The sequence below is a fragment of the Lepidochelys olivacea genome, assembly GCF_965140295.1.
Source record: "Lepidochelys olivacea isolate rLepOli2 genome assembly, chromosome: 8".
Taxonomy (NCBI): domain Eukaryota; kingdom Metazoa; phylum Chordata; order Testudines; family Cheloniidae; genus Lepidochelys; species Lepidochelys olivacea.
In genome coordinates this window covers 88,372,905-88,395,216 of record NC_140418.1, presented here as the reverse complement: position 1 = coordinate 88,395,216, position 22,312 = coordinate 88,372,905, and the positions used below count along the sequence as shown (strand labels likewise).

The 22,312-nt window shown below is 42.2% G+C and overlaps 1 protein-coding gene across 2 annotated transcripts in view; it reads right to left on the bottom strand.

The window, feature by feature from the left end:
* Positions 1 to 3,199: 3,199 nt before the first annotated feature.
* WLS (Wnt ligand secretion mediator) overlaps positions 3,200 to 22,312 on the bottom strand; it is a 69,891-nt gene continuing 50,778 nt past the window's right edge. Inside the window, exons 4-13 of one of the 2 annotated variants that reach the window (XM_084636319.1) lie at positions 19,611 to 19,772; positions 18,160 to 18,296; positions 17,224 to 17,392; positions 15,683 to 15,754; positions 15,458 to 15,555; positions 14,020 to 14,083; positions 12,858 to 13,001; positions 11,086 to 11,169; positions 6,990 to 7,143; positions 3,200 to 6,574 (exon numbers count right to left, since the gene is read on the bottom strand). In XM_084636319.1, coding sequence (XP_084492445.1) covers positions 6,465 to 6,574; positions 6,990 to 7,143; positions 11,086 to 11,169; positions 12,858 to 13,001; positions 14,020 to 14,083; positions 15,458 to 15,555; positions 15,683 to 15,754; positions 17,224 to 17,392; positions 18,160 to 18,296; positions 19,611 to 19,772 — 1,194 coding nt within the window. In that variant the 3' untranslated portion in view covers positions 3,200 to 6,464. The remainder of the gene's footprint in view (positions 6,575 to 6,989; positions 7,144 to 11,085; positions 11,170 to 12,857; positions 13,002 to 14,019; positions 14,084 to 15,457; positions 15,556 to 15,682; positions 15,755 to 17,223; positions 17,393 to 18,159; positions 18,297 to 19,610; positions 19,773 to 22,312) is intronic. The other variant, XM_084636320.1, reaches the window with a different exon arrangement.

The window sequence follows — 22,312 nt, the reverse complement described above, 5'->3', positions numbered from 1 at the left end:
TCAGAGGTGAATGCTCTCATCCCCAGGTTACTGGCTATTCTGGGGGTCTCATTCTCTGGTTTTGACCAGAAATTTCTGGGCCTGAGAAACCTTCCTGATGACCGTTTAATCCAAACGGATACGCTCCCACCAAAACTGTTTGTTTCGACAAAACATTTCCAACGAAGAACCCTTTTATTGAAAAGTTCCTGAATACATATGGTACCAGTAGATGCACTCAAGAATATGCTGAATAGTTTCTGGGTTTTGTAGGCCCGATAAAACTTCTTGTGCACTGCAAATAGCTTCCTCTAGATTTTAAACTGATGTAAAATGCAGTCAGTTTCATGCCCCATACCTATCCTCTACCAATTTTTGTGGTTTTACAGTCACCTTTTCCTACTCAGAAAAGGGTTTCTCTGTCCTGCTGCTGTGTGTAAGAACCACACAAACAACAGGGGAAATAGACTATATGGGGGGGTGGAGGGTGGAAATAAACAAGCTGAAACAAACAAAAAAAACCACACACAGTATTCTTAGATGTTCCATATCAGACTAAGTAAAACAATTGTCCAGACATGACTGTAATTAAATTGATACTCTCTCTTTAACCATCCCTGCTTTTCTGGACCACCTCTGCAGTGTCAATAACCTGTCTGAACGTGCGTGCCCTAATCTTCAGAGAAGGGAAGCAAATGCAAACTGCATCAGTTTCTATCTAATGCAACCTAGCCAGCAGTTTAAATCAGCTTCACAATCAGCCATAAGAGACTTTTTAGTTGGTCTTTGTTTTTAAATGTTAATTGCAAACATCTGTTAGATAAATGCCATGGCCTGTAATAAGCCAAGTGTCTAAAACTTTGTTCTACAGTTAGCATGGTCTCCCATTAAGCCACTCATTGTCATGCAGCATGCTCTCCGCAGTCTTTTTTAGCTGGATAAATGGATATTTCTCAGTCTTTTCGCATCTGTCACTCTTGTTAAATATATGCTCCCAGTTTATTTTTCATAATCAAATAGTCTTTATTTTTAATGGTTTGATGCCTCGTTTCGGTATTCTACCTAATCCATTATCCCGGTTTTCCATTTAATCCTAATGCATAAAGTCATGCGGCCCCTTTTATTGCACTATAAATACAACAGAAACATTTTCTCGTCAAGAAAGTGTTCCCCACTGTTGGCAGTGGATAGAGTGAAGAGCGATTGTTAAGAGTGTTATTTTATGGGCACTAGCTTAATACTGTTTCGTCAACAAAGTGCAGAAGTTACAAAGGAGGTTTGATTAAAGGTTGCCAAAAAGCATCACTGTAATTTCACATTCCATCACAGGCAGGGGTGCAGAGGGGGAGCTGGGCCTCACCCTGCCTTTTTTGAGCACCCAGGATTCCCACTGAAGACAAGGGAAGTCTGGGTGCGTCAGAAATGCAGGGTTGGGTTCCTATAATGAATGTGGGCCAGATGTAGGGTACCCCAGATGCCTGCAACTCATTGTAGTGGTGCATTAGTGTACAGCTAGTTTTGTAAATTAAGTCCCACTACGAATGTGGTGAACTGCACCTAGAATTGTGACAAAACTCAAGGTCTGTGGGATCAAGACAGATAAGTAAAATGTACAAAGCCTGCTTGGAAGCATAATGGCTACTGCTCATGGCGTAAGTGCAAACAAGACTCCCCCTCCTTTCCAGGTGCTTCCAGAAGCTCAAGTCTCACAGCACAGTTCATGCCTCCTGCTATCTTGCCGGTATTGAAGAAACTATGGCCTCACGTCTGAAGCTACGTTAACATTTAAAATGCTACAGTGGCACAACTGCAGAGCCACCCCTGAACTGCTCCAGCACTACAGGGTAGCCCCTCACTACACCGACAGGAAGGGTTCTCCAGTTGCTGCAGTTAATCCACATCCCCGAGTGGCGGTAGCAAGATTGACAGAAGACAATTTCCAGTGACCCAGCTGCACTGGGGGTTAGGTTGACTTAACTACATCTCAGAGGTGTGGATTTTTTCACACCCTTGAGAGATGTAGCTATGCCGATGGAAGTTTCCAGCATAAACCAGTCCTAGCAGACACTATGCCATGAAGTACCCTAAGAAATTTCAATACAGAAGTTTGTACCCTGGTGCTAGTCATTCCTATATAGCCTGTTAATTAGGATAGTGTTAAAACTACTTTACCTTCGTCTGTTGAATAAAGGTGGCAGCATGTACGTAGAAAGCTCTGCAGATTTGCTTGCTTTTTTAAAGTGATCATAGAGCAGCACTCTTGCTCATGCTCTGTGCTGTTTGATGGCATAGGAAGGGTTCAGAACAGCGAATGTGAGACTGAAATCATGTAACGTGAGCATGGTGCCTCTCTGTGTTTAGAAATGCTCTCCCTGCGGCACAATCACTGTAACAGCCAAGTACCTCCTGCAAGTAAAACTGCCAAGGGCACCTCATGCTTCATTTCCTGCTGTCAAGGAGCAGGCTTGGGAGTGTTTGGGGACACTAGTATGAAAGGGAGGGTACTATTGCAAGAAAGCCTAATCAGGGAGGTAGGTTTTGGTTTTAGCTCTGAACACTTTCCGACCAAGGGAACTCACTCTTTTTGACAGTTTCCCGTAAGTTCAACAGTCCGTTCAAATTGTTTCACTGAATACATTAGCTTTCCCTTCACAGAACACCCCTTGGCAGATGTACATGCCAAACTAGTTAGGAAAGTCGGTTTGAAGTACAAGGAAACAGAAGGGGGGTTCCAGTTAGCTGTAGGGTCCAATGCCAAATACGTGTGATATTGAGACCAGCCCCACTTCAGTTCCCATTGACTTCAAAAAGCACTGGATCTGGCCTGGTGTAGGTAAGACCTAAGTTACTTTGATAACGTAACTGCTTCTAAAGTGAGGGATTAAAGAGAGAAGGAGCTCAGCTACTGAAGTACTGCTTTTCAGCATCTCATCACATTTGAAGTGACAAGTTGCTTATGTTAGCCATCTTGCCGCATAACGAGTTATGAAAAAGAATTCCAGCTTCCAAAAAATCAGTTTTGCCTTTTCATAAGAAATACAATTATTAGAAAGCCAAAAAGATATCACCAAGAACTAAGTGGCTTGGTGGGAAATTCAGGTCTCCAGTAAAGCACAGTTCTGCCCCACTGGTCTATCCACTGTAGTTCAGCAGACAAACCATAAAAAGACACTCAAAAAAGGCTACAATTTCTTCTCACTCAATGAACCAACAACAAACCCACAATATTGTATATTTTATTTAAATTAACAAAACTACATTTTTTCCAGGTTGCTTAAAGCATTTTGCAAAAAGGGAACATACAACGAACAATTTACTAAGACCCAGGGGCTATTTCTGGTGTGCAAGTGGCAGTTAGTAGTTTAGCAAATATAAAGAGATATCTACACCACAGCAGACTTGTTAGTGTTGGACACACGAGATTTGGTTTTGAAGCTGCAATGAGTCTTTTGTAAATCAATCTTTACAACATGCAATGTTACACTATACTATAAAAGAAATCAGGATGAATTTATTCTAGGTACATAGATATTAGATAAAAAACTAAAGTTAAAGTAGGTTAAGGTTGCAGAGTCAAGCTCTCAAAAGTTGTGAAATGCCAGAATTGAGAATGGAAGTGCTCTGCCCCCTTGGGAATATGTGTGTTATGTTACAGTCTTTAATTATATGCTTATCTATATTTTCTCCAGAGGACCCCTGTCTCATTATGTGAGCATATATTTATTCAATATCTTCTTTTATTCTCCTCAGTGTGGGTCCAGGCTGTATTTGACAAAACCCATCCAAACTCTGCACTGGATACAAAATTAATAATTTCCTCCTAGGGCTCTCAGAGTGCTTCAAACATTAATACATTCACACACACACACCCCTCTCACAGAGGTGGCATTTACCCATTTACGGATGGGGAACTGAGGCACAGAAATTATGGAGAAAATTGTCAAAGTTCCATTAATTTTTGGTACCGAATTTGAGAAGCCCAGAGCCTTGTTTTTAGGAGATTTCGCATTTTCATAGCACTTTACAATCTATGCTCAAAGCAGAGCACCACTCGATTTCAGTTGGAGCACTTAGCACTTCTGAAAATTCGGTCCTAGGTATCTCAAGGTGAGCAGCCAGAAACTGAAACACACACATTTAGTGATGGGGATGCTACAGACAGCAGTGTCCTTCACTACACATCCCTGACTTATCCCCACAGCAGGTCCATCGTCTGCACTGGATAAGGCAGAGGGGGCCTATGGGGAGCAGGAAATAGTGCGAGATCATTAATTAAAAAATACATCATAATGTATATGTCCAAGAGAGTCATATTAAGGTTACACAGGCAAGCTTAATACTGGCATTTCCTAACTGAGTGCTTGACTTTGCAACCTTAGCAATACTGTAGTTTGTGTGTGATTTACCAGGCTTTTTTTTAAAAAAAAAAAAAAAGCCAACTGAAAATGATTGTGCCCTCCTCTGTCCATGGCAACTGGGAGCTGCAGGGTGACCATATTTCCCAAAGAGAAAATGGGACACCCCAGCCATTTGTCCAAAGTGATCCCCCTCTCCCCATGCAAGGCTGTCACTTGTCACTGGAACCCTGCCAGGGCCCCACTGCCTGTCAGCTCCAGAGTCCTTCAGCCCCTTGGGCTGAAGCAGAGAATGTCTCAGAGGTCTCTGGAAGTCACGGATTCTGTGACTTCCATGACCTCAGTGACAAACAGACTTATTATGCATGAATCAGCAGATTTGGAACCTTTCGATTCACAGCACAAACCTCTATTACTTGAGCAATGGATAGCAGTCGACTGTCATCCTCAGCATGGACCAAGCTCTACAGAGGGATGAGACACAAACTTTGCCAGGAGTTTCAAAAGATATTTGCGGACAGCAGAAATAAGAGACTCAGGAATCCATTCTAAGCTCTGGAATAGCATGCACTCGAGTGGGCACAGACCCTTCTGCCCATCTCTCTCAGCCTCTCCCCTTCTGCCCCAGTCCCCTCCAACCCATGCCTGTCTTAGTTTTCCTCTCTTGCTCACCTCAGCTCTAGCTCTTCCTCCTACTCTCCCACACACCCCCAATCCACATGGATCCTAGTCCACTCCCTCTCCCTCCAGGTCTGGATCATCCCCTCTGCATTTGAAATCAGGCTGTTTCCTCCTCCACACTGCCTGGGCATTAGCAGGGAGAACACAGGACTTAATACGGTGTGCAGCACTACGGCATCCTGCAGCAGCCAAGAGCAGCAATTGCAGGGAAAGTCCTGCTCAACTGTGCAGTCTTCTGCAGGACATTGCCAGAACTAAACTCCCCAGAGAGTCTAAGAACTGGTTAGGAAGTTTGGCCAAGTTACTAGACACTGAAAAACACTGGTTCTCACATGTTCAGTGCCGATTTGGCAGCTAAGTTCTCCAGACATTCCACCTCTGCTGAGTATGTTCCATGCTAGTGCTGCAGGCATCGAGTAGGAGTTGCCCTGCAACTGCTCCTCCCAGCTGCTGCAGGATCCTGTGCCCAGTGCCACAGCAACAGAGGAGGGAGACAGTCTCTCCTGTGTCCTCAGTGCTCCCTCTCCTGACACCCAGGCATCATGGATGAGAAAGAGCCATCACTGGAATGCAGAGGAATGAGAAATGGAGGAAGGAGGGGTGGGGAGAGAAGGGGGTTCAGGAGCCCAATGGGTGTGGGGCAGATAGGAGGATACAAAAAAGTTGCGGGACACAAGGGCAGAAAGGTCTATAACCACTGGAGTATACTCCCCTCCAGGACTTGGAAAAGAATCCAGGAGTCCAGAGTTTCTACATTCCTCTGTCAGCAAATAGCTGTGAAACCTACTAGTAAAGTGTGCATCTCTCCCGTCTTTAGTGCCTAGTTCACACATCAGGTAACAGCCTACTACTGCTACCAGTCACTGTTAGCTTAAGTGGCAGAGGTCTGTGCTACAGATCTAAAGGTTTGAACCCTGCTAGTGACCCAACTGGGGGGAAGGGGGAGAGGGCGTCAATATGGTTAGATACAGAATATAATTTTGTGTTTTCTGTGTGTTTATGAGGAAATTGCACACCAAAGAAAACAAAATACTAAATACCTCCTCTTAAGTGAGCACTGTCCATTTTGTGCATTAATGAGGCAGGAGTCCTGTGTAAAAACCCCAGTAATTAAAGACTATCATCCTGCATACACACAAGTATTCAAATTAAGGTTCCGCAGGCAACATTAATCCTGGCTTTTAACTCTTGAAGGTTTCACTTTGCACCCTTAGTGTTCATTTAGCGTGTCTACGTAAAATATAGACTACATATCCTGCCCTCCCCCAGAGATAATATACCATATTAAAGAGAGTTTACAGAGGTTCTATTTTAGTGCCACTGCTCAGTGAACACACTATAAATACTGGGCTTTTGTAGAGTTACTTCTGATGTGTCCTCAAGGAGGCTGTTGTCTCAATCTGTGTATTGTACTTCATTGTGTTTGTCCAAAGTGAGGTGTTCCAGGAGTTACTCCTGAGCCTCCTTGCGAGCCAGCTTATAAATCTCGGTTGGCCCGTCCACATGGGTGATGGTGGTGGTGAGCTGAAGCTCCTCCCCACTACTTACTCCCAGGTCACCTGAAATACAAAGCTACATTTCAGCTTGATGCACAAAGGAGGACCTGGGAACTAGAGAGTGACTGCCAGGTTAAATTTCCCTAGAGTTTGGGTTTTGGAAAGAATAAGCTTTTCTAAAACTGAGGACTACGAAGGGTTTCCATGTAGTCAGATTCATTTGAAGAGAAGAATGTTCCCTTGCAGCGGTTTCAGTCCAAAACAAACACACACTGTTACATGAGCTAATGATGAAGAGCCACTATGTTACTGAAAGATATTCCAAGGAAACCAACTGTAAACTCAGTAAACAAACTATTTAGTTCCATTCCTCAGTCTTGTCTTTCACTTCCTCCACCACAGCTACACAATGCTGTCCCCAGGCTATTTCAAGTTAGTATTCATATGCAATTAAGAGCCACACCAAAGCCCAGTTTACCATTTGATTGATCTTCACCATAATTCTTGTGTGATGGAGCATATAGGAACATAAGAGCAAAGACGTAAAGGTTCCACATCCCGTAGATGCCAGTGAAGAAGGCACTGTTCACTTGTATTGTGAAGTCCCCCCATTTCCAATGGCCTTCAGTCACCTGTCCACGAGAAAGCAGAGATTCAATAGGGACAGATAGATAAAGAGAATTCTCCTATAATGAGCAAGCACCTACAAAGCAAATATGTTTCTAAGAGCAGCTACATAGAAATCTGAAATTAAGACAGAATGAAGTACATGGACAATTCATGTCCAGACAAACACATCAAAGTAAAGCCTATACTAAAAAGTCTCTTCCCCTGCCACCAGTCTATAAGGAATGGCACATGCAACAACATTCATATTAGAAACTTTATTCATCTTTGGTTTTTTAAAAACTAACAAAATTTAATCTCAGAACATTCAAGTTAGATCATTCCAGTCATTCAAGACTTTAGTGAGAGGATAATCATATTCAAGCAGTACCTGGGAGACTAGCTATATCTGAAAACTTTAGAGGGTCTATAAATAAACCTTTTATAGAAGAAAACAGCATGAATAATGCAAAGATCTAATGGCATCCAACATGTCTCACTGCTTCTGTCTTACGGCAGAGACCTATGCCTGATAGCACTAGTTCCAGATATAAAGAGAAAGACAGGAGACTCTATGGAGAGTTAAGAAAACAGTAATTTAATATTAATCTTTTGAAAACAATGAAATGCATGAGCTGTGCACCTTAAGACTGCCTTCCATTTTAAAGCCAAATGAACAAGCCATTTGGGGCCATACCCTACCATTGACTTTAAATCAGAATTCCCCATAGAAAACAAGGGTGCTCTGCTTTAAAGAAAGAAAGACAGTGGCAGAACAGAGTCTTTAAACAAACAAAAATACCAAACTTGATGCAAGTAACCAGACAAAATGATTTGCCAGATTTGAGGTAGACCTTCAAACCAACTGCTTCAATTGAACATATTTTTAGATCAGAGTTATCTTACCATGCCAATCAAACTACGGCATTGTTTTCATATGCAAAGGGAACACAGAGACTAGATTCTCTAACATAGTATGTCTGAGGGTACTTCTGTGCATGACTCAACAGTAGTAGTAAAACTGGCAAGAAAATAAAATCCCTTTGTGTGAAAAAATTTCACCTTTTTGAAAAAGTTTTCATCACAAGCAGAGATGAAACATCCAAAATTTTTTTCACAGGAAAGGATTTCAAGAAAAACTCCATTTTGCTTCTCCCAAAACCGAATCTTTCAGCTGCCCATCATCAGTTTTGCTTTCTGCCTGCAGTGAAGCTGACCCGCTCCTCCCAATTCCTGTAGCCAAAGAACTGGGGCTCTCAGTCCCCCTCCACCCCAGTGCCTAGCTGGGGAGATGTCTTTTCAATTTCACCTACAGAAAAGAAGCCCCCCCCAAGCAAAACTGAAATTGTCCTACAGCTGACATTTTCCTTGGGAAAAGAGCATTACTCTTTAGAAAATTCAGACGAAAAAGTTTCAGAACAGCTCTACTTTCAAAGTAGAAAGGAGTTTGACTATTTTATAACTTGTAAGGGTGTATCCATTGTATTTCTTCAACTAAAGCCTGCATGTTTATGTACAATTGCGATTGCCGCCTTACACCTGAGGCCAATAAAACATCTTAACAATGGAAAGTCATCTTGGGAGGCTGTAGTCCTGGGAACTGGTCAGGAGAGTGAAGGGGTTTATTCTCAGAAGAATATTGTGGGGTAGACCTTCAAGAGGGTGCATGGTGTTTTACCTGTGCAACTTAAAACATAGCCGAATACCCTATAGTTTTATTATACTTATATATCTAGATCTATAGGCTAAATCCACGTTCAGAGGGAAGAGAGCACACTCTCGCTTTCTTTCCTCTCCTCCCCCTCCCCAAAAAACCAAACAGTTAGAGCATTTAAGACTACAAAATCAAGCACTCAAAAGTTAAACACCAGAATTAAAAAAAAATCACAGACACACACACCCCAGACAAGTTCATGGAGGACAGGTCCATCAACGGCTATTAGACAGGATGGGCAGAGATGGTGTTCCTAGACTGTTGGCTAGAAGCTAGGAATGGGCAATATGGGGGTGGATCACTTGATTATCTGTTCTGTTCATTCCCTCTGGGGCATCTGGCATTGGCCACTGTCAGAAGACAGGGTACTGGACCAGATGGACCACTGGTCTGACCCAGTATGGCTGTTCTTCCAATTAAGGTTTCCTATGCAACCTCAATTCAGCCCCCTTGTGAACATGTATTATGACACAGTCTGTAATTGCATCCTCACATATTAGAGAGATTTTCAAAGAAAAAGGTCACCAGAATTTTTTTTTTTTAAACATGGAAACCCGGCCCCACCACACCACCACCACCTTCATATTGCAAATGGTTAAACTATTTTGCCTCAAATCTGGGGGCAGCGGGGAAGCTGTCCTGAGGCAGGTGTCAGAGTAGCAGCCGTGTTAGTCTGTATTTGCAAAAAGAAAAGGAGTACTTGTGGCACCTTAGAGACTAACACATTTATTTGAGCATAAACTTTCGTGAGCTACAGCTCACTTCATCGGATGCATTCAGTGGAAAATACAGTGGGGAGATTTATATACACAGAACATGAAACAATGGGTGTTACCATACACACTGTAACGAGAGTGATCAGGTAAGGTGAGCTATTACCAGCAGGAGAGCGGGGGTGGGGGTGGGACTTTTGTAGTGATAATCAAGGTGGGCCATTTCCAGCAGTTGACAACAACGTCTGAGGAACAGTGGGGGCGGGGCAGCGGGCGCAAAGTGGGGGAATAAATATGGGGAAATAGTTTTACTTTGTGTAATGACCCATCCACTCCCACTCTTTATTCAAGCCTAAGTTAAATGTATCCAGTTTGCAAATTAATTCCAATTCAGCAGTCTCTCATTGGAGTCTGTTTTTGAAGTTTTTTTGTTGAAGAATTGCCACTTTTAGGTCTGTAATCGAGTGACCAGAGAGATTGAAGTGTTCTCCAACTGGTTTTTGAATGTTATAATTCTGGATGTCTGATTTGTGTCCATTTATTCTTTTACTTGGAGACTGTCCAGTTTGGCCAACGAACATGGCAGAGGGGCATTGTTGGCACATGATGGCATATATCACATTGGTAGATGTGCAGGTGAACGAGACTCATAGTGTGGCTGATGTGATTAGGCCCTATGATGGTGTCCCCTGAATAGATATGTGGACACAGTTGGCAACGGGCTTTGTTGCAAGGATAGGTTCCTGGGTTAGTGGTTCTGTTATGTGGTGTGTGGCTGCTGGTGAGTATTTGCTTCAGGTTGGGGGGCTGTCTGTAAGCAAGGACTGGCCTGTCTCCCAAGATCTGTGAGAGTGATGGGTCGTCCTTCAGGATAGGTTGTAGATCCTTGATGATGCGTTGGAGAGGTTTTAGTTGGGGGCTGAAGGTGACAGCTAGTGGCATTCTGTTATTTTCTTTGTTGGGCCTGTCCTGTAATAGGTAACTTCTGGGTACTCTTCTGGCTCTGTTCCTCAGACGTTCTTGTCAACTGCTGGAAATGACCCACCTTGATTATCACTACAAAAGGTTCCCCCCCACCCTGCTCTCCTGTTGGTAATAGCTCACCTTACCTGATCACTCTTGTTATAGTGTGTGTGGTAACACCCATTGTTTCATGTTCTCTGTGTATATAAATCTCCCCACTGTATTTTCCACTGAATGCATCCGATGAAGTGAGCTGTAGCTCACGAAAGGTGATGCTCAAATAAATGTGTTAGTCTCTAAGGTGCCACAAGTACTCCTTTTCTTTTTGTCCTGAGGCAGACACTCAGTATGAAAAATTTCAACCCAAACAGTTAACTTTTTGGCAAACTTAAACAACTGACAACAGGGTCTTATAATGGGAAAGATCAGGCAGCCTTAATAATAAGCAGATGCTACCAGCCCAGCTTACAATCTATGCATTCCCGTGTCCTCTGTACTAGGATATAACCAATATGTTGGCTACTTAGGAATTTGGATACTGCACTCTCTCATACCCAGTTTGGTTTCAGCACACTCACCTGACTGACAATGAAGAAGATGATAGTCATTGCTGCACAGGCCAGAGTGATGAGCATCAAGAACTTGAACCTAAAAATCAGCCCCTATTTAGAGAGAGGACACTGGTCATCGTAACGGAACAGACAATCCCATTTCAATTTTTGGCTTCTACAAGATGGAAGTTGGAAAAAAGATTAGTCCAAAACCACAAAACCCACAACCACCCACTCGCTCCTTTGTCCTACACTGGTGACAGCCAGTATTCTCTGTTCCCCACACGTCTGCATTCCTGCCAGTTACATTGTGTGGGGTGTAGAGGTCTTGACTGCTACTGCTTTCCATTACATTTGCTCCTGTGAAATTAAACGGATTTACTTAGAGCTAATGTGAAGGAAACACTTGAGTTTAAGCAACAAGGTTTCATTAAATTAACAGCACGTTTGATAGTCTGTGGCTTCCTTGATAAATCAGATATGCTTTCTTTCTAGAACATACATCTGTGATGAGGGTTTGTTAGGTTATACCAGGAGTGATCTACTTTACAAATGTTTTCTGTTTCTGTAAGTGTAACGAGTTCATGTGAGGAGAGTGCAAACTTTCCTTATCTAATTTTCTTTGGCCGAGAATTTAAGGCGACTAAATGAATATTGGATTGTAGATTAAAGACATCAAACAAATGACATAAATTTACATGGTTTGGGGGGGCTTATCACAGACTTTGTTTGCTTTTTTAAATCTGTTTTGAATTTAACAAAGACAGATTTTAGTTATGTTAGTTTTGAATCACACTGACTCGGGCACCTTGGGGGAGTGAGGACATTTTACAAGTTAGTTTGTGCACAGCTGCTATTGTGCAGCAGGTGGGCTGAGGTGGCAAGACTGAAGGCCTCAGGGCAAGGACTGTCTTTTTGTTAAGCGTTTGCACAGTGCCTAGAGCAGTGGAGCCCTAAGCTCTATTGCAACACAAATTCATAATACCGGTGCCATGCTTTTAACTCAAGGAAAAAGACGAAAGAAGAGCTAAGACTTCGGGGAAATGTCTGCAAAAATCCAGATTTTCTTATTGGAACAAGTAATGTACCTTTTAATGAGTCACAAACAACCTGATTAGACACAGAATTTGACTCATCAGACCATTGTCTACCCAAGTTTTATGGACACAAATCTTTATCACCAAGACAACAACAGGCATTCTTGGCTTGACTGCAACTCTATCTTGGCTCCTTCTTCTGCTTCGCAACAGCAATTAAAGAGGAATGAGTACAGCTCTGACCAGAGGCCAGCATGGCCTAAGGAGAGGATGGCAAACCAGGAACTCTGGATTTTTAATCCTGTTCCGATGCAGACTCTCTTGAGTGGTTTGGGCAAGTCACATGAGCACCCTGCATCATTTTCCTCATCTGTAATAATAGTGCTTTACATCAGTAGATCTCAAAAGGTTTTACCACCTGGCCACACCACTCTGAAGAGAAACACAGAGTGGATTGGGAGTAAATGCCTACGAGTACATTGGGCAGATTAGTGTTTGTCAAGTACTTTGAAGAATGAAAGCATTAGGTGGGGGCTAAACATCAGAACGAAGAAAAGTTGACTGCCTTTTTGTGAACTGACATTAGGATGGTTTTGGCAGCATGAGAAAGCTGGTAAAATACGAAGTTTTCTAAATGATGGAAAAAAAGCTAATGAGGGTGGATACAGTTTTTCTGGTAGATTATCAGTAGCCTTTTTGGAATACTAAAGCAATGAGCGCATGAACATGCACAAGGGTTTAATCCAACAAGGGTTTTCTAACCTCATAATGAAGCCTGCGAGCCTTGCTCATTGCTGGGAGGCTGGATTGTTTCCCACTAATGTTTCTGAACACTTGAAACACCATGAAACACAAGAACAGGAAGTAGAGGCAAAGGCAGATTCCTGCAACTATAATAAATGCCATCTGAGCAGTAACGTTAAAGGAAACAGCTACTTGACAAAGCAGGAGATTGAAGAAAATATTATCCAGGTAATTAGAACTTTACAAAAGTAAACTAATTATTGCAATAATCCTAATTCAGGCTTCTAGTGTGTATTAAATAGAAGCTTCTGTCTCAGTGCTTCACGGTCCCTTCCCCAGCTCAGTCCCAGAGCCAACGCTCCGGTTGTTCCCCAAGCATTTAACATGGTGTTAACGAGGGATAAAATATTAAAACTCCTGCAGGCTAAAAAGGCTAAGCTGGAACTGTCACTTCTGCTCCGCTGGTATAAAGAGACGAGGCTTAGCAGAGAAGACGAGAAGTAATAACCAACCAACATGCGATCTAGGAGACTCCTGTAAGAGGACTGGGATGCTGAGGAAGTGAAACTAATCACATTACCTTATCTTAGCCTGGTAATAAAAATTAAATGCAGCTAAAAGCACTTCCAGCCTGACCAGGCAAATTTAAAAAGCAATTTGTATAAATGCTGTAGGACCACGCTTCCAAGTGTCAGCAATTAAATGAACTGCCCCAGAGAAAAACAGCTCTAGTTCAGACCAGGAGAAGAAACAGCACGAAGGGTGCAGTTTAGACAGGGTTCAGAGAGAACAGGATTTTTTCTAGAATCACTAACTCAAGATGTGCCATTTCCTAGACTTTCTGCAGTTTGAGGCAGATGCTAATTTTTCTAATAATTTCCATTATCTCAATACTAATCTCAGAATTCATTCTTGCAGCAAAATCTACAGGCTGCACTAGTATTTTATAGCAGTGTCCCCCTATAGAGCCATAAAGTTGTTCATTCAAAGGCAACTCTGGATCTTCTACTATATTCGAGTCAGAAACCAATTTCCTAGTCCCATCTTACCAAAGTGAACAGGCTTTTCATCAGGTTCCATAAGTACTTTGAGAAAGTGAAATTTTTAGTTACTAAAATGTATTTCTCACTCCAAAAACCTAACACAAAATAAATGCTACTGCATAAAAACAGAAGGATACAGCCAGCTCCGTGCCAACATCTGTGGTCCAGATACTGTAGAATGGATTTTTCAGTTGTACCCCTCTAAAAATAGGAGAGAATTCAGGGCAATCAGAATTCACGTGCAAAGAGTCAAAGATACAGTAAAATACACATTTCTATACAGCTAACTTAACAGTTTGGAAAAATGAGTAATGTTATTTTGCAGTTTGGGAGTATGTATGGAGGTGGGTGGGGAAACTTCAGTTTACATTCCAGTGGATGCATAATCTTACAAAAACTGTTCCAACACAACTTCACGGTACTATAAAAGCCAAAGGAAAAGCCTTCTTGTCTCTTTGCAAGAAAAATGGTGAAGCAAATGGTTGGACAGTTGCGGTCAGCATTGGGGGGGGGGTGTGTGTGTGTGTGTCCAAAAGTGACTTGTATCAGCTATGCAAGTCATAGCATTTTTAAAATATGCATTGTTTATGGTGTCAAGCACACTGGCTGAGAAGGAATTCTTGTCACTTGCACAGTATTAAACCTCCTTTTCAATTATGCAGAATTATAACGATTCCACATTGCTTCAAAAAAGCGTTCGTTGGAAATGGATAGGGTACAGCTAATAAAAATCTTCCCCATGTAAGTGTTAAGGCAGGAAAAAGGGATGAAACTTTCATATACAACAATATAAGAGACTGGGCTAACTTTTATGTCTTGATGACATGTACCAATGAAGCGATACTGTAAGGAATTGTATTTTAGCCCACAATGGGTACAGAGCTGGATAAGAGCCTCATTTTAAAAAAAAAAAAAAAAAGACAGGACTAGGTCTACTGCATTTTCATCCGGAAGCTCACTCACTGTTCCAATGCAGCTTTCTGAGATTACTCAATATACCCTTTGACCTACAAGTCAAAAAAAATTTTTTTTGTCCTGTGACAGGTAATATTTCCATGCTTTGTGAATTTATGTGTAGGCAGGCAAAGAGCTATCTTTTATCTCTTTCTCTCACTTTCAGTCATTTTCCAGTAAGAAGTCTACTTTTAAGTAATGCAATCTAATCTAGAAGGGAAAACTTAAATTGGGGAAATTGCTACTGGGATGTCTAAGAAATTGAACTCTGGGCCTGGAGGAAATTGAGTTATAAGAGGGCTAATGACTTGAATACCTAGTCTGAGGAAAAGGGACTTGCCATTCCTTTCCCCAAGGAGCACAGAAAGGTGGCTGGTGAATACCAGTGTTGGCATGAGGAGACCCAAATGACCTGAAGAGTGCGAAGCCTTTGTACCAACTTTTCAATCCTTGTCTCAATAAAGCTATTAGAAAAAGGCAAACCAACATGGACTCAGTGTAAAAATCGATTGTATCCCCCTGTAAAATTGTATGCCCCTGTAAAAAGAGGGCAGCACCTGAGATCAGAGCACAATTGTATTATCACTACAGAGTGTAAGAGAAAAAAAAAGTCTCCCTTACCTCTCGCACATGTCAAAGATGAAAAGGCAGAAGGCACCAACAGCTATGGGCCCAACCTGTTTCCAGTACCCAGAAAAACGATTTCGTTCATTTTGATCCTAATGAATCAAGCCATGATAAAAAAAAGTTAATTTATGGAAGGGGGGGAAAAAGGTGACTGAATTATGCACGCACAGTGAGGCTGATAGCAAAGGACATTCCTAAGTCAAGAAAGAGGTTACTTACTAGGTGCTGTTTTGTGTCAGCTCTGTGCATATCCATGGTGGGATATGGCATCTCAGATTTCGAGCTGCATAACTTCACGGGGAAGCCATGTTCATTGGAGGATACATGAAAGAGCTTGTGAGAGCGAGACATCATTGCCCTATCCCAGAGGTGGGCAAACAATGGCCCAGGGGCCGGATCCAGCCCGTCAGGGCTTTGGATCCAGCCCGCAAGATTATCACCCCCATGGTGCCGTGGTCCCCACGTCCCTGCTGGAAGCTGCCGGCACCACGTCCCTGAGGCCCCTTGGGAGGTGGGGTAGAGGGCTCTGTGCACTGCCCTCACCTCCAGGCACCATCCCGCACAGCTCCTATTGGTTGGGAACAGGAAACTGTAGCCATTGGGAGTTTCGGGGGAGGTATACACAGGGGAGGGCAGTGCGCGGAGCCCTCTGCCCCCCACCCCCACCACAGCAGCCGCAGGGATGTGGTGCCAGCCGCTTCTGGGAGTGGCCCGGGGCCAGGGCAGGCATGGAGACGGTCTTAGCCCTGCTGCATGCCACTGCCACCCCAGAATCATTCCAAGTAAGCGGCACCCCGCAGCCCAACCCCCTGCCCTGAGCCCCCTTGTACACCCCAACCCCTGCCGCACCCCTCCTGCATCCCTGCCCTAAGCCCCCTGCCCCGAGCCCCTTCCTGCACACCGCACCCCAACCCCCTGCCCTATATTCATGGCCCTGCATGCAATTTCCCCACCCCGATGGGGCCCTCGGGCCAAAACCTTTGCCCACCCCTGCCCTGCCCTACCCTAATATGGGAATGCAGTCCCGCCCCCCAAACAACTGCCTCTGTTCCTTCTCCCAAACCACACAGTCCTGATGTCATACAGACTTCTGAGTAGAGGGGAAGGTGGGCAAGTAGTGAGAATGCACAGAGGTGACTCCCAAAGAAGAATTACTGATAAGTAACCTCTCAGCTTTGAGGGCATCTGTACATTTCTATTTGTGGGAAATTAACAAGCAGCATGTCCATCCGGAGGAAAGCAGGTGAGGAGTTCTGCTTAAACTTAGGACTTGTCTATGTGGTACATTAACAGGCAGTAGGGGGTCTTTAAGTGCCCATTAGAAGCGTCCACATGGGCCAGTTAGTTTGTGACATGCTGGTGTGATTTAGAATTTACACCCCACTGGTGTGGGCTAAAGCACCATGTAGCCAAGCCCATAGACTAACACTGTTCTGCCAGTCTGGGCACTGGAGCACTATGCGATTTCCAAGGAAGAGATCTGATGAAAAATGTGCACAACACTCCAAATTGTTGCTTTGCAAACATTTAGTTTCCACCAGGGAGCTTGTCTAAAGCAACCACTGATGCTGCATTTGCTCTTGGGGAGAGAGTTTTTAAAGCAGGAGATGCTCGTTTCCTAGCTAAGATGTATACATCTAAACCAGCGTGAAAGTCTGGTTGGTAACAGTTTCTCCCTAGCATTTATTCACATATGCTACAAACAACTTATCGGATTTCTAAAGGGAACAAGATACTCTTTACTCTATAGTCACACCCACCATCATATGCTCTCCACAAAAGATTATCCAAAATGACAGAAGCATGGCATAGAAGATTCCTTGTCGAATATCTCCAAAGAGCAACATCCAAGTCCAGTCAAATCCAATGGAAAACCACTCTACTGGGATGTTTATGAACGTCATGGAAATCCCAAGAGCAAAGATTACCCTGGAGAAGCAGACAGAACAGAATCCCTTTCTATTTCAAAGAAAGGACCAGGAGGACTAGGCCAAAGGAGCTCAAACTTCATGAAGAAGTAGAGGTTTCCTCCTTTTTGCCACGATACTTTCCTGTTGACCCACTCACATAGCAGTATTGTTATCCTGTCTCCACAGAGACACCCTTAAGGAAGGGTGACTCAGTAACTGGCAAGAAATGTATCTATTTCAAACAAAGCTCATGCTTAGGAGTTAAAATGGAAAACCAGTTGCTGTTTTCAAAGGACTGGTTGGGCAGTCAAATTCTTATGGTGCTAATCCTACACATGCACCCACAGGCAGAGGGGACCCTGATGCAGCAGCCTAGGGCATTTCTGCCACATTAGGAGATCAGAATTTGGGGAGCTGACGCAGAGGGTACAGACACTGTCTGCTACACAGCCCTGCAGGGACTTCCCGTGCATCACCAAAAAGTTTTGGGAGGCAAATTCTGTGGCTCCACGATTGCTGTGAGAGAATGGCAGAAGGGTCTAGTCACTCACACACAGGAGGAATGTATCAGCTATACAGACTATTGCAGAACAAAGACTGCAACAGAGGTTGAAGAGCAGCTCTGCTGCCACATTGGCTTGGCAAAGAGTGGGGAAGGAAGGAAATTGGATCCACAGGGATTGCAATCTAGCACATGGCCAGTTTACCCAGGCTTTGCATGAGGCATACATTTTGGCCTAAATCTTATGTGTTTTCTGGATCACAGTGAGCTACTTGTCTACTCACTTTTCCAGCAGGACAGGAGCGCGTGTCATCATCGTGATCCGTCTCCAATACCAAACCATGATGATGAAGATGCTGGGCGTGAGGAAGGTTTTCATTGCAAACCATACCTTTGTAAAACCTCCATTTTGATGGATACCCTGAGGATACAAGTTTAAACGTGGGAGCTGTACAATATTTCACTTTCCTTATTTACAGACAAGATCAGATTTGCATTATCCTGTTATAGTCACAGGGCCTGACAGAAATTCCAATAGTCTGAACTACAGCCATTTAACATTAAAGAGTATTGCTTGTGAAATGCACAGCTGAAGTGTTTGACAAAATGGAGAGAGCTGTACACCGCTGTTTAATGTGTCCTGACCATTCAGTCCAAGTAGAATTTTTAGGACTCCTGATAACTAATGCAAATATTGCACTACTTCTGTTTTTATCAACTTCTGGTTATTTGGAAATCTGCTATTTTAGTACTGGTGTTTAATAGGTATATTTTTTTCATACAATTTAATCAATAAAAGTTGCCATGCATTTAAACAAAATTAATTTATTCAAACATGAAAATTAGTCAACTTAATATTAAATGAGGAATGGGGAGGGATGAGGACATACATGATGGTAACCCCAATAAATACTGGGAGCTAATAGGCAAATTGATCATTGCTCCAGAAATAGTTCCGATCAACAGCCAAAACAGTGAGAGCAGAGAGACCAGCTCTACTGCATTAAATGGTGGTAAACAGGAGAACCATTTTTAGGCTCTCGGCACCTTGATGGACAAAATTATCCAAGACTGAAATGGGGGATAGACAAAGACACTTGACACATTTGTTGAAATCAAAGGTGACAGGATTAAAAGAATTTCCTCTTCAAGTGCTATTATTCTAGGTCTCCTATTTCCTCTCATCCCTTATTTCAAGTTCTATGCCTAGAGTGGCCATGTAATAGGAGGCATATTTTTCCAGTTTAATTAAACTCTGATCCAAAGCCAGACTGTATGCAATAGAGAAATGTTAGTCGGGCATAGTAAAACTGCGGGCTTCTGGAGTCAATCAAGAAAGAGATTAGAATAGCAGTGAATTATCCTACAAGCGAAGTCAGCATGGTGGGAAAGGGGAGGGATAATAGCTAGAAGAGAATAGTCAAAGAAGAGATCCATTGGGAAAAGGGGCCGCACTGACAGTGGGAGTTATACAAGTTGACTGACCTTAGAAAATACGTCACTATGCTCTTACTAGGGAATAGAGCAATTGTGGTTTTGTACAGAACAGAGAAATGGGAAGGAGTTTTGCCATCAGTTATGGGTTACTTTACCACAGTAAAATCATAAGCCCAATAAAGGTTGGATTCTACAGGTATCCTCCCACCTTTGACACAGCAGTGAGTCTACATTAAACACCTACTCTAGAGGAGACGGGAGCCCAGAGCAAAGATAGAAATGAAACATGCACACTTACCACCAGGCGAACATCCTTTATTTCCCCAATTCCCACATTAATTAGTTTCCTTTCATTCACAGGGAGTCGAATGTTGAGGAGGTAGAATTTGTGAGCCACAGTTCCAATTTCCATGAAAGGGAGCACATCACAGTCATAGTATCGGCCTTCATGCTCTATGGTCTAGTGGAATAGCAGAGAGGGAAAATGCAAAGGGGTCAGCTTTGTTCACTTTTATTTGGACTTCTAAGATGATAAATCGATAGTTGTAAAGCAGTAACTAGTCCTTCCAGGGGCTCTAATTTGGAGATGTACAGCATAGACTTCTTGTTTCATCACATCCCAACCTTTCCCCTTTTAGGGAACCGGGAAGTAAGTACTAATAAATATAAAAAGAAAGCAAATCCACATGGAGAAGCAGTTCATTATGTATCAACCAGTTTTCTCTGAAAATATAAATTGATTAACATATTTTAGCCCTTTTCTTCCTGAACAGTAACAATTTGCTTCAATACTATAACTATTGCCCGTTTTAATCCGTGGCCAAAAAGAAGTTCATAGGTGTCACTATGCTATATGCTATGGTTACTCAGAACTTCCTGTGGTAGCAAGGGTAGGTTACAAATCCTCTTGGTCTGGCTTTTCTTAACAGAGTTAAAGGAGACTCTCTGTTAGCAGAACAGGGCTTGATGCATGGTTGAACAGTTCCAATTCCATCCAGTAGAGCCTATAGGTGCACATTCAACTAGCCAGTTAATTGCAGCATTAGTCAGTAATATCGGTACTGTTAAATTATTCCGCTTGTTTCACAGAGCAGATCACTACAATCCAATCAAGTGTACTTAGGCAAGTTCATTTTAAAAGTTATTTTATTGTGTAGAAGTTTTAGAATGTAAGTCATGCATTTTTAATGTTCAATTTTCATACAGAAAGACTTACAAATAAATACAGGTAGTGAATATAATAAGTAATAGAAATTGTATTTAGACCCCTAGACCTAAAGTCTGTAATTGATATTGATTGTATTAAGCATTTAGACAAAAAATGTAAGCAGGAAGTAGTTATGCAGCATCTAATATTCAAATATCAGATGCTAAGAAGGGATAAGAGGTCTGTGATCAATTAACCAGCATGGTTTGTCAAACTGCCAGCAAAACCCTATTAATAGATCCATTGTTGCTTAATATTTATCAGGGTAGATTGATTTAAAAAAAAACAAAACCAAAAAAAACCTATGCTTCCCACTTGGTCACTTAAATCATGCTTAAAATAATTGATTTTCATTAACCTCTCCATTTGTACTTCAGTTAATTTTCTAAAGAAAGGTACATTTTCATTGGTTGATAACCATTAAAATGTGTTTATTTACAATTAGATAGAGCCTTTACATTAGACTGGTACTTTTTTGCTACCTAGGAGGATACATTATAACTATATATATTTGTTTAAACAATTATATAGGTTGATATTTTCAGATTTTTAGTATGTTAGAAAATGATGAATGATATATTCCTTATTTACTGGCCGATTAAAGTTTTACTCAATGTACTTTTAATAAAACAACCTTAAAGTTTCGGATACATAATCTCTTATAAGATGTTTCACATTTTCAACTAAATGATTTATTAAAGGAACAGAGGGATTAACTGCAGCAAATTAATTAAAACTTTCAGGTGAGCCTGGAAAAATTTCAAATATGCTTAAGTGAAAGTGACTTGAGCTTAATTTCCTACTCACCTGAGGGCTGCTCTATACTAGAAAGTTAGGCCAACCTAGATACATTGTTTATGGGTGTGTAAAAGTCACACCTGAGAGAGACATAGTTAAGATACCTAAGCCACACAGTGTAGACAGCGCTAGATGGAAGAATTCTTCAGATGACCTAGCTACTACCTCTCAGAGAGGTGGATTTACTTTAGCAACAGAACCCTCCCTTCTGTCACTGTAGTGTTTCCACTGCCACAGTACAGTGTTTCTAGCGTAGACATACCTACCCTTGGTCTCATTTTCAAGAGACTGTTTCCAAAGTTTTTCCAACTTAAACTAGGAGATCTGATCCCCTTCCTTCTTATTCACAGCCTGGAAGAAAGAGAGACAAGTTTTCCTATTTTAACTCCCACTTGATTTTTCAACCTTGCATGAATTAGTTCAAATGAAGAAAATACTCCGTGCCTGCAGAAGAGGCTATTGCTGTCAAAAGCTGGTTTAGAACTTCAACAAACTATGGTTCCAAGTGCTTGGCTAGTGATTTAAATCAATTAAGTGGTGTGACTTTCTTTTAAAAGATCAGCTGCAAACATTCACTGCTCGAATGGTTCATCTCCAGCCCCTCAATTTATTATGGTTGGCATGATTGATGGGTGAATATTTAGATATCTAGGTCATAGTAATCTGATCTTCAGCAGTTAGGCATCTACCCTGGTTGAGAATATTGGCAGGAAAATTAGGTGGAGTAAGTCCTTGATCCATCCGCTTCTTTACTGCCTGCACTCTCTTTTTTCAATGTCTAAGTACTTTCCAAATTTCAACAGCATCAGCAATACAGCAGCACTCTTTCTTCAGTTTGCCCAAGGCTATGGAAATAAATGGAATATACTGAATTCTACCACTTACATTTTCCCTTAAGTTTGATGTTGCCTACTTTGGCTGTGATAGTTCCATCTATTTTGTCATGCTTTTCTTCACAAATTGTCATCAGAATGGGCCAGTTCTTAACAAACAGC